Source organism: Puma concolor, chromosome B3, assembly GCF_028749965.1.
Source record: "Puma concolor isolate L17-30 chromosome B3, mPumCon1.1.hap2, whole genome shotgun sequence".
NCBI classification, from domain to species: domain Eukaryota; kingdom Metazoa; phylum Chordata; class Mammalia; order Carnivora; family Felidae; genus Puma; species Puma concolor.
Window position 1 is genome coordinate 11,156,817 of NC_141672.1, and position 11,460 is coordinate 11,168,276.

Genomic DNA, 11,460 nt, shown 5'->3' on the forward strand with positions numbered 1-11,460 from the left:
CAGAGGAGGCAGAGAGGCCAGGCTGTCACAGGAGGTGTGGAGGCCAGCACAGCACAAGGATCACAGGTAGAGGGGGCATGGGGCGGTCCCTCCCACCAGCCCCGAGGCCACCGGGCCGGGGGGACCAAGCTTGGCAAGAACATGGACGGGGGGACACTTGGTGTTGTCCATCCACTCACTGCAAGAGGTGGGGGGCGGGCAGCTGGGGTTGGAAGGAGGCCATTGTACAGATGGAGAAACTGAGGCACAGGGAGAGGAAGAGATGCTCGGGAGGTATGGAGGTCAGGCCTCGCCTCAATCACAGCCCAGCTCTCCGAGCCATGGGTGGGGGAGGGGTGTAGAGCCCCAGCGGGGAGGTGCCCAGCCAGCCAGCTGAGGGGAAGGAGCCCGAAGCCATATCATGGAATTAGGGGGGCAGGATGGGAGTGGGGCTTCTTCCCCTCCCTGAGCTTGTTCTGCTCTGTATGGGGGGTGGCAGGTGCTCCCCTCACAGGGTCACTGAGAGCACTGGACAGGAGAGCCTGGGGGGATAGTCCTGGAATGCCTCCCTGCCCCACAATGACAGCAAGGAAAGCCACCGGCACGAGGTAGGGCCCCCATCACAAGGGCTTACTGTGCACACCCGACGTTGGGCTCTGAGCTAACCTTGAACTACTGCGTTGAATCCTCACAGCGGCCCATCGAGGCGGGTACTGTTGCGATCTTCGTTTCACAGGTGGGGAAACTGAGGCACGGGGAGGTTAAACAGCTGCTCTGAAATCTCACAGTCAATGAATGGGAGAGCAGGGTTCCCGGGCCTGAACCCGTGTCCCAGAGGAAACTACAGGTCGTCCGCCTGGCAGAGTCCCACACTTGGGACCAGGGGAACGAGAGGAGGGACAGAAACGCACTCACCCACTCATCTGCCCCTTCGACAAATGCCCATAGAGCGCCTATCCTGCGCCAGGGACCGTCAGGGTGCACAGAGAGGGGGTGAGGTCTGCCTTAGGTTTCTAAAGGGATCACGGTCAAGTGAGGCCCTGCCAAGCCTCTACCCTGTCCCACCATCGCCGCCCCCAGCGGCGCTCCAGGGGGCTGTAATAGCCCCAGAACAGGGCCACATGCCCAGGAAAATCCAAGCAGCTTGTGAACCACATTCCTCTGCCGGGAGCCACACCCAGTGGAAACAGTAACAGGCTGAGGCTGGCCAAGAACTAAGCCTCCTCCTGCCCGGAGAAGCCTGGAGAGCAGGGCTGAGCAGAGGGCTGTGCGGGCCAAACCGAAGAGCCCTCTGTGCACCAGGCACTTTACAGAAGTGGTCGCGTACGTCCCCCGACACCCCCGCTCGGAAGCCGGAATTCCAAACCCCTACGATGCAGACAAAAGCCCCTCCTGGTTCAGAGAGGTGAAGCAGCTTGCCTGAGGCAGCACAGCCCTTCTTTATCGATTTGCCATCTGCCCCCTGGCCTGTGCCTGTGGCTGCCCATGCCAGCCCAGAGCGGCTGTGTCAGCATTGGTCATGGCCCGTTTACCCCTCAGGAAAATCGAGAGGGTTTTCCCATCTGGGGCCAGCTGGCTGACTATGGACGAGCAACCTCTCCGCTCCGGACCTCAGTTTCCCTGTCCGCCAAATGTGCTTTTAACTTCCCCGCCCGCGCCCAAGGCAGCAGCGCGTCTCCAGCAGGAGGCATTTCAAGGTGGCTCCTTGCCACCAGTGGGGCAGCCACTGAGAACTCCCCAGGGGGAGGGTAAGCCACCAAAGTGATGCTGTCCCAAAGAGTGCCTGAGTCATGCCCCCACCCCCACCCCCACCCCCGTGGATGCAGGACGCTGTGGTTTATGAGCTGGGCACAATGACTCCCTTTCGTGTAGGGAACAGAGGGCTGCGTGCCGTCCAGACAGAGCACACAGGGGCCGTGCGAGTGGGCAGCTCAGAACTGGCCTATGGACTTAGTCCCTATTTGCTCCTCTGATAACTGGGGTGACCTTAGTTAATATTCACCAGCAGCCTCCCCCGTCGTCCCTCTGGGTCCACTGCTTAAATACGAACCACAACTAGGCTCTGTCTCCTCAGCCTCGGTCACCAGCCCCGGCCTAGGACAGTAAACCGTAAGTATGCCTTCCACTGGGGGAGCCTCCGGAGAGGCCTCGGGGCCCCTGCACTGCCAGGCAGGCCCCGGGAATGCGGAGAGGGTGGCACAGGCCGGGGCCGGACCCCCTGTCGTCACAGCAAGGGCAGCCCTGGAGCTCCTTTTCTGCTCCCAAGCCTGCCCAGGGCCTCCCCAGGTCCTACTGGAGAGAACACTGGCCCTCTGTGAGTGGTGTGGACGTGGGACCCCGGGAGGGAGGTTGGCAGAGCTCTTGTGTCCTCCCCATGGGCTGCCTCCTGCAGGGCTCACCGCCTTCCCTGTGCCTGGGGGCGTATCTTCTCCCCGCTTCTAAGGATGAGAAAGATAAGGCCCAGAGGGAGACAGTGGGAAGCCCGGACTCATATAGGGACCTCGGGGGAGGCAGGTGGGACCGGAGCCCAGAGTTCCAGCCGTTCACTCCATCCTCCGCGGATATGCCCAGATCAGAACCACGCTGGGCTTCCCTGTCCGTGGGCTTCTGGGCGCCCTCGTTCGTGGTGCAAGATCCAAAACCCTGGGAGGGCACCGTCCTCGGGGCTCGGAGCTGTGCTCCTGAGCCCTTGCTGTAGCCAGGCGGCTGCTGATCTCCTTACATGCCGTCAGGACTTTAGACCTCATAGCAGCCTTTTGCAGGGGTTGCTGAGGTTATTCCCATTTTACAGATAAGGAGGTCAGGAACAGAGAAGTTTAGAACTTGCCCCAAATTACACACTCTCCAGGATTCAAACTGAGGCTGCCTAACTCCAGAGCTCACGTTCCCAAACCTCCTCCCCCTGCCAACATAATTGTCTCGGGTCTTGGGTGCCAGCTGGGGAATGGGAAGCCTGGGCTGCCCTCGAGGCCTCTTTGATGCTGGGTGACCCTGGACCACTGCTCAACCTCTCTGTCCCCTTGGACAAACCGTAGACAGCTTTTGCCCTCTTTCCCCTCACCCCACCCCTCCAGCCTTGATCTCCGGAGCACGGGAAGGATAAAATGTCTCTGTCATCGGTTTTTGGAGACGGAGGCTACAACGATGGCCAAGGCCACCAGACTCCCACGTGGTGCTCCAAAAGGTCCATAACAATATCAGTAACGGCTGAGGCTCCCTGACAGCTGACAGTGTGTGAAGCGTTTCTTGGCACTTTGCACATATTTAATTTGCACCGTCGCTCCGTGAGGAAATGCACACTGGTCATCTCCCGGAAACGGAGATTCAGAGAGGTTACGTAACTTGCCCAAGGTCACACAGCTGATATCGAACTGAACGCAAGCCTTCCGGCCCCATAGCCTCTGAGCTTAGCCCCAAGCGATGCTTCCCCCCCCTTCCCTGAGCCAGACCACTCCACCGATTTCCTGTTTCAAGGTGTCTGGCTTCAGCTTTGTACACAGAGAAGGACGGAAGGCCAAGTTCCGGAATCAAAATGCTTAGTTAAGATGAAATCCCAGATTCATAAGCAACCAGGTCTACGGCTTTCAGTAAGTTACGTAACCTCTGTGACCCCAGTTTCCCCATTTCTAAAACGGGGCTGATAGTAATTCCCACTTCGTAGGGTAAGGTTTGTCGGGGACATTAGATGACACAGAGACAGTGAAACTGGACACGATGGTATTTACTGGACACGACGACAGTGACGGTGACGCTGAGGCACAGGTTTGGGCACAGAATTGGATTTAAAATTCTCCGAAACTCAGAGGCCGTTCATCGCTGAGCACGGACCCTCTTCTCTGGTCCTGGGCAAAACGGCAACTGGCCGGGAGGGGACCTGCCAGTTTTTCCACTTGACCCCTACCTGTGCGTAGGTACGAGGGCGTCCACACCTGGCAGGTGCCCACCCACCCGTCACCTTGTCTGCACCTCACATCTGCCACGCACAGGCATCTTCCCTCCGCTTTACGGAGTGAAGTCACCTGCCCAAGGCTATCGCCCACAGGTGGTTGAGCTGAATCACACCTGCGCTTATTCAGGGCCAGGTTTTAGCAGGTGGTTGATGCCCCAGTGGCTTGCCTGGACCCCACTGGGTCACCCAGGATCATTCATTTTATGCTTGTGGGTGGAAATAGTATTTGACTCGGCAAGGAAATGGCTCACTTCACGGGCCCCCTCCCTGGCAGACTGCTACCACCTGCCCTGGATGCCAGAGATGTCGCCATGACGTCCTCATTCCTGAGGTTTAAAGCTCGGTCTCTACACCTCCGAGTGCCTCCCCGTCCAGGACACCATCTTCCCCAGCATCAGGCTCTGGGGGCGCCGGGTGCCGCCTTTGACAGAAGGGCGTGGAGAAAGGAGGCTGGGGGCCCTGAGTTGGAAGGAGCAACTGAGAGGCAAAGGGAAGCCAAGAGGAGGCTCAAGCCCCACGTCAGCGTCCCCCGGGGCCCGGTTCTGACGCCCACAGAGTCTGAGACCCGAGGACACGGCTGTCTCAATCTGCCGTTCAAGTGGCAGGGAAACCAAGGCTCGTTCCAGCTCTGCCACCGATTCGCTGTGTGGCCTTGGCAAGACCCTGACCCTCTCTGGGCCTCAGACTTTTTACCAGAGTAGGCGATGTTACACGCACTGAGACGGCTGTGCCCACGATGGCGGCGGCCCCTCCCCAGCCAAGCCCCCCAGCCAGCAGCTCCCTCCTCCGAGGGAGCCTCTCCCACCCCCCACCTCCCCTCGCCCCACCCCTCACTCCATTTCGCATCACCAAACCCAGACCGCTGCTAACGGAGAATCCAACGTCGGTGCAGGGGAAACTCATTCAGATGTCCCCCCACCTGGATTTCTACAGCTGCGTGTGGTCGGTCATGTTTGGATTATTTAGAGCCACGAAGGCCAGGAAAAGGGTGGTGGAGAGAAGCCAGTGTTGTGCTGGGCCTTGCTGGTTTGTCCCAAAGACACCCGTAAAGGTCGGGGAGGCTACACGAGACCCAACGTTTCTTATTCCCAGCTTTTTCCCCTCCGGGTTTCAAATTCCAACTTTAAGGATTCCTCTGCCTTTTTGTGCTTGATGGTTTTCGTTACATGAGAAACAGCTACCTGATGTGGCCGTGGGCACGTCCTCCTCTGCTCGGGCCTCAGTTTCCCCACCCGTGAAGACAGAAGGTTGTGCTGAGGGGGTGCAGGCTGGTGGCCTGTGGTGGGGCCACATCTGGGGCAGGGGGAGCTCAGAGGGGCAGGGCGGGCTCTGGGTCGCTGTGAGTGATGTGGACTGTGACCAGCGCCAGGCAGAGCCTGCTCTAGCTGGTTCGGCCATGAGCCTTGCTGCTTCCTCTTGTGTCCCCAGAGCCAGGGGACCCATGTCCGTCCCCGGCCTGCCCTCTGAAGGCCTCTGGTTGTAAGCCCCTGCCAGCCGCCAGAACCCGTCAGGGTTCAGTCTGGTGTCCGACTTACTTCACCGGATTCTCCCAACAAGCTCACTCTCTATAGGAGGCAACAGGAAAACCAGAGAGACTGAGTGGCTTGTCCTGGTCACCCAGCTGGTAGTGACAAAGCCCACCTTAGAACTCAGGTCCGTCGGAAAAAGAAATGCTTTTCCAACGCCTACCCCCCTGCCCCACGTACGCGCACAAACCCCTAATCTACTGGGGAAATCAGTATGTCGACCGTCCATGTCACCGCCGACCCAGCTCTGGGACGGAGGTGTGGCGAGGATGTGCGGGTAAGCTGGCTGCAGGGACTGGACCCCCTTCACGTGGCCGAGGCCCCAGACCCCTGTGGGGCTGTCCTTCAGCTCCGGCGAAAGTGCTAGGGGCTGAGGCTCACCCTGCGTGCTGAGTGGGGACGGCCCCCCGGCCCCTTGTGACCTGGCTGTGTGTCACTGGGCGAGATCTCGCCCCCTCTGGGCAGCAGCCTCGTGTCCGGTAAATAAAAAGAGTTCACAGAAGTGTTCCCGTTCCCATCCAGTCGTACCTGAGCCTGATCCGGCCCATTTCCCGGGTAAGTGTGCACAAATCTCCCGTGCTCATTGTTGCCTTAGTTTCCCCTTTTGTGGAGCAGGGACCGTGGCGCACAGGCCATTGCGGGTGTTAGTGCCACTGCCAAGACCCAGCCTGCCCGGGTCTGTGATTCCGGGCCTGCTACTTCCCTGCCCTGCGGCCTCGGGCAGGTGACTTAAACCTCTCTGGGCCTTTGGTCTCCTCCTCTGTAAATGGACGATTGTCGTATGCCCTGGGTCACAGGCCATTACAAGAGGGCCAAGAGATGAGACGGCAAGGGGCTTACAAGGGGGCCAAGAGATGGGACGGCAAGGGGCTTACAAGGGGGCCTGGCAGGTGGGGAGCCCCGTAGAGCCTTTCCGTCCTCCATGATGAGGGCGGAAGGAAGTCCTCGGCACTGGGCCGGCACACGGTAGGGGTCCGGTAAGCTCTGGATGCTTCCCGTGGTGTCAGTCAGTGGCCGAGGGACTCAGCGTGCGGCCTGACGTGGGCGTGGTGCCCCCTCTCTGTCCCGCAGGACGATGCCATCCTCCATCACGTGGGGCCTCCTCCTGCTGGCGGGTCTGTGCTGCCTGGTCCCCTGCTCCCTGGCTGAGGGTCTCCAGGGAGACGCTGTCCAGGAGACAGTGGCATCCCAACACAACCATGAGCACCACGAGGCGCCGGCCTGCCACAAAATTGCCCCGAACCTGGCTGACTTCGCCTTCAGCATGTACCGCCAGGTGGCCCATGAGTCCAACCGCACCAACATCTTCTTCTCCCCCGTGAGCATCGCTACGGCCTTCGCGATGCTGTCTCTGGGGAGCAAGGGTGACACTCACACCCAGATCCTGGAGGGCCTCGGTTTCAACCTCACCGAGAGAGCAGAGGGTGAAGTCCACGAGGGCTTCCAGCAGCTTCTCCACACCCTCAACCGGCCAGACAGCCAGCTGCAGCTGACCACCGGCAGTGGCCTGTTCATCAACGAGAGCGTGAAGCTTCTGAACAAGTTTCTGGAGGACGTCAAGAACCTGTACCACTCGGAAGCCTTCTCCATCAACTTCGGAGACAACCAAGAGGCCAAGAAACGGATCAACGATTACGTAGAGAAGGGAACCCAAGGAAAAATTGTGGATTTGGTCCAAGATCTTGACAAAGACACAGTTTTTGCTCTGGTGAATTACATTTTCTTTAAAGGTAAGGTTGTAACAGCCACCTGAGCTGACTCCCACGAGAACGTCCAAAAATAGTCTCAAACACACAGTTCGTAAACTTGCCGTGGCAGGGCAGGGTGACTAAATCAGTGCACCTCTGCATATGTTGTTCAACTAAGGTCAGGGGGCGATGGGTGGGACAGTCAAATCGTCCTCTTCTCTGCAGGACTTTTCAGAGCCTTTAACGTCCTAGTGTACGTTGTCAATCCCCAGCAGGGAGGGCGGTGAAACAGGCAGGCTTAGCAGAGCGTATGAAGGGAAGGGGCGTTCTGGGAACACACTTCCGACAACTCCAGTGCGGTGGAGGAAGGGACGGCTCTGGAGACAGAAACACCAGGGTGCAAACCTTTCCTCTATCGCTTATTAGCTATTTGACTCTAAGCTATTTGACTCTAACCTCTTTGAGGCTTTGGTTTCTTCTCTGTAACGGACACAAAATCATGCCCTTGTTGGCGGGTTTCTGTGAGGACTGAACAAGTTACAAAGAACATGGGGCTGCATGCTCGCGCAGCAGGTGCTCAGCTGAACTTGAACCTCAGCCTGGCCTCCTCCCTGAGGGATGGCAACGTGGAGGGGGGCGGTGGAGGGTGCCTGCAGGCCCCAGAGGGCACTCCAAGGCAGTGGAAATGGCCTGGGGCAGGGAGGTGAGAGCAAGGCCAGGGATGCCTCCTCCCCACTGCGGGCTCCTCACTCTGGAGGCAAGAGTGTGATGGAGAGCACGGGGCCAGAGTGGGCAGATGTTAGGTCCCAGCTCTGCTGTGTGACTTCTGGTGGGTCTGGCCCTTCTCCGGCCTCAGTCTCCATCCCTGTGCAATGGGGAAGTTGGGCACAGGGGTTCCCAGGGTGCCCTTCCTCTGGGCCTTGCCCGGACAGTGCTGCTCTCTCGGTGCAGTGGAGGGGAGCTACCCAGGCATCGCCATTCTGCCCAGCGGTCCAGGGAAAGACTTGGGGTGGGGGCGAGAGCGATTTCCTGAATGATAAGAGCCGCCCGTTAACAAGGGGCAGGGAGACTCCCAGAGGGACGTGCCGAGTATGACTGATGTCAGTAATTTTCATTTAGCATCTCCCAAGCCACCCTCAAATACGTGAGCAAGAAATGCAAGTAAAAATGCTCGCTTTGCATATCCAGACTGGCAGGCCTTAGCCTCGATATCATAGACCTTCTGGAGCCTCCTCCGGGCTTGCATTCTTCTCTCCAACGTCCTTTCAATAGACTGTTCATGGCAGCCCCATTTTACAGGTGGTGACACTGAGGCTCGGAGAGAACTTGTCTCACCAAGGAGACTCGGGGCTTTTTTATCCCACCCTATTGTCCAAACCTTCCCCCACTGCTGGCTGAAGCCCACCTTCCCTTCCCTCCAGGCAAATGGGAGAAGCCCTTCGAGCCCCAGCATACCACAGAGGAGGACTTCCACGTGGACGAGGACACCACGGTCAGGGTGCCCATGATGAGCCGCCTGGGCATGTTCGACGTCCACTACTGCGACATGCTCTCCAGCTGGTCGCTGCTCATGGACTACGTGGGCAACGCCACCGCCTTCTTCATCCTGCCCGACCAGGGCAAAATGCAGCAGCTGGAGGAAATGCTGAACAGGGACATCCTGGCCAAGGCCCTGGAAAAGAGACATTCCAGGTGATTCCCAAACCAGAGAACACCCCGGGAGCCGCCGCGTCCGGCCGGGCCCCAGGGAGGGAGGGCAGCCCCACAGCGGGGCAGGACCTGGTGTCCCAGACCCAGGCTGGCATCGTTCAGACTGCACCGGCCGGGCTCCGTGACAGGACGGTGCCCGCGGTGAGGAGGCCAGAGTCCTGTCCTTGGGGACTCGCTTCCCCACCGGGGACACCGTCCCTTCCCGGTGCTAGCACGCGCCCTGGGAGGACCACGAAGGGAGAGGTGGGCTTCTGGCGAGGGGGGCAGTGGATGTGGAGTCAGAGCATACAACGCCCGGGGCCGGACGGGGACAGCCTGCCTGGGGTCGGCCGGGAAGGCAGAGGCCCCGGGGAGGGACCTTCGGACGCACCTTGGAGCAAGGTTTGGGCTCCTCTGTCACCAGACCGGTGTGGACTGATTGGGTCCCCGTAGTGAGGTAATACATGAGCGTGCACCCCAAATTAGCGCATAAAACGCCCAAGCCCTCGTGACCTATTTTACCTATTTTACCCTCCACACGATGACAAGATACACGCACGTATAAATGTAGCAATGGGAACGTATATAAATAATCAAGTACAATTCATACATGAAACTGACACCCAGAAGAATACATAATAAGCATATCCGTGCTTAAGTGAATATAAACTCACAAAAGAGCATAAGGATACAATTAAAATAGCAGTTTTAATACCTCCCCCCCCCCACCCCCCACTCCTGGGCTGCCTGCGCCAGAGGCTGAAAGAAGAACAAGGCGGTGCCGAATCCGGATCGGGTCGAGCGGAGCCTCAGTGCCAGTCAGCTCGCTCTGGCAGACCCTGCTCGGGGCCACACGCTGGCCCCACGGAAAAGCAGAGCGGGGCATTCGGCCCGTGGGCTCACGCATGACTCGCCGAGCAGATGTCCCTCCACACTCACCCCACGTTCCCCTGGGATTCGGGCTCTGGGGAGGTCCCGGTCTGGGGGACACCTGACCCTGCAGGGCAGTGCGCTAAGCACTCCCCAGGGGACTTCCTGGAGGGCTGCTCGGAGGCGGCAGGAGGGGGCATCTGACACTTTGCAGGACAACCCATCCCTGTGATTCTACATCCTCTGACCCCGGCGGGGGGGGGGGGGGGGGTGGAGGAGCTAGAAATGGAATAACCCGTGCACACCTCCAGCGCTCCCGTGGGGGCAGGGCGAGGGCCGCTGACAGGGAGAAACAACCAGAAATGACACGCTCAATGCTGTGAAACGCCTTTGTTTCCGGACCGTCGTCACAGGTCTGCCAATTTACATTTGCCCAAACTGTCCATTTCTGGAACCTACGATCTGCAAACCGTCCTCACAAAAATGGGCATCGCCAAGGTCTTCAGCAACGAGGCGGACCTCTCAGGGATCACCGAGCAAGGTCCCCTGAAGCTGTCCAAGGTGAGTGTGTCCCTGGTGGCCATTGGCCACTGGTGCGTGTGGGGGACAAAGGGACACAAACACCTCTGCAGACTGAGGTTCCTGACGAGCGCCCTGGATCCACGGAGACTGGAATGTGGGCAGGTGACAATGGAGGAGGTGGCCTCACGTGTTTCTGGCACTTTAGGGACCTCCTCCGCACTTGTGGCACTGACACTCTGGGTCATTTTTGGCCAGGGCCTTCCCTTCTTTGGGCCTCGATGGACCCATAGTTACAAAGACAGGCTGGAGCTCAGGGATTTCAGAGGACTTTTGCCCCTGCGTCTGTGACACTGGGAGCCATTGGCCAATCACTGAGTCTAGGTGAATGAGGGATTTTGCCTAAAGATACCATTTATTCAGAAAATTAAAGGTGACTAAAGCCACAACCGCAGCTCGAAGGCTGGCTGGGAACTGAGTGCCTGGTGTGGACCAGATGCAACGAAGGTCCCCGTCAGAGTCCTGGGCCCCAGGGTGCTTGACATCAGGGAGGGAGGCCATGGATGGGGAAGGACAGGCCAGGTGGAGAAAGGCCCACATAAGCCCCTCCCTGGGCAACACCCCCCTCCTTGGGCCTCGCTCCCAGGGCTGGGTTGGGGACGGCAGCCCATCCCCACTCAGGACAGGCCGCCGTGCTCTCGCCCTGTAGGCGCTGCATAAGGCCGTGCTGACCATCGACGAGAAAGGGACAGAAGCCGCTGGGACCACATTTGTAGAAGCCATCCCCATGTCGATGCCCCCAACTATCCAGTTCAACAGGCCCTTTGTGATCATCCTCTACGACAGAAACACCAAGAACATCCTCTTCATGGGAAAGGTGGTGAACCCCACCCACACAATACCTGGCTTTCTGAATTCAGCCCCCTTCCCAGATGACAGACATTAAAGAATGATCCGGCCCAAGCTTGTGTGTGACATCCTTCATCCTTCACCTGAGTCTCCCCTTCCATCCGCCCGCAGTGTGTGGAATGTGGGTCACAGCGACCTTTGGTGTCCACTGTTTACTCTCTATCAGGCCTTCCCACTGCCTGGGAGCGGTGCTGGGCCGGGGCGAAATGTTTGCCCCGGTCACTCTGGAAAAGCTCTAGGCTTTCAGTCTTATCTGGGAGTCCCCGAGGGGGCATCGCAAGGGCTCAGATTCCAGCCCCCAGCCCCCAGCTCCCACTGGGCTCCCCCTGCC

At 59.0% G+C, this 11,460-nt stretch overlaps 1 protein-coding gene across 1 annotated transcript; it reads left to right on the top strand.

The window, feature by feature from the left end:
* Positions 1 to 1,973: 1,973 nt before the first annotated feature.
* LOC112855029 (alpha-1-antitrypsin) lies at positions 1,974 to 11,183 on the top strand. Its single transcript, XM_025918587.2, has 5 exons — positions 1,974 to 2,088; positions 6,526 to 7,184; positions 8,564 to 8,834; positions 10,115 to 10,262; positions 10,930 to 11,183. The coding sequence occupies exons 2-5, from the start codon at positions 6,530 to 6,532 to the stop codon at positions 11,164 to 11,166; spliced, it is 1,311 nt and encodes a 436-aa protein (XP_025774372.1). The 5' UTR covers positions 1,974 to 2,088; positions 6,526 to 6,529; the 3' UTR covers positions 11,167 to 11,183.
* The last annotated feature ends 277 nt before the right edge of the window (positions 11,184 to 11,460 follow it).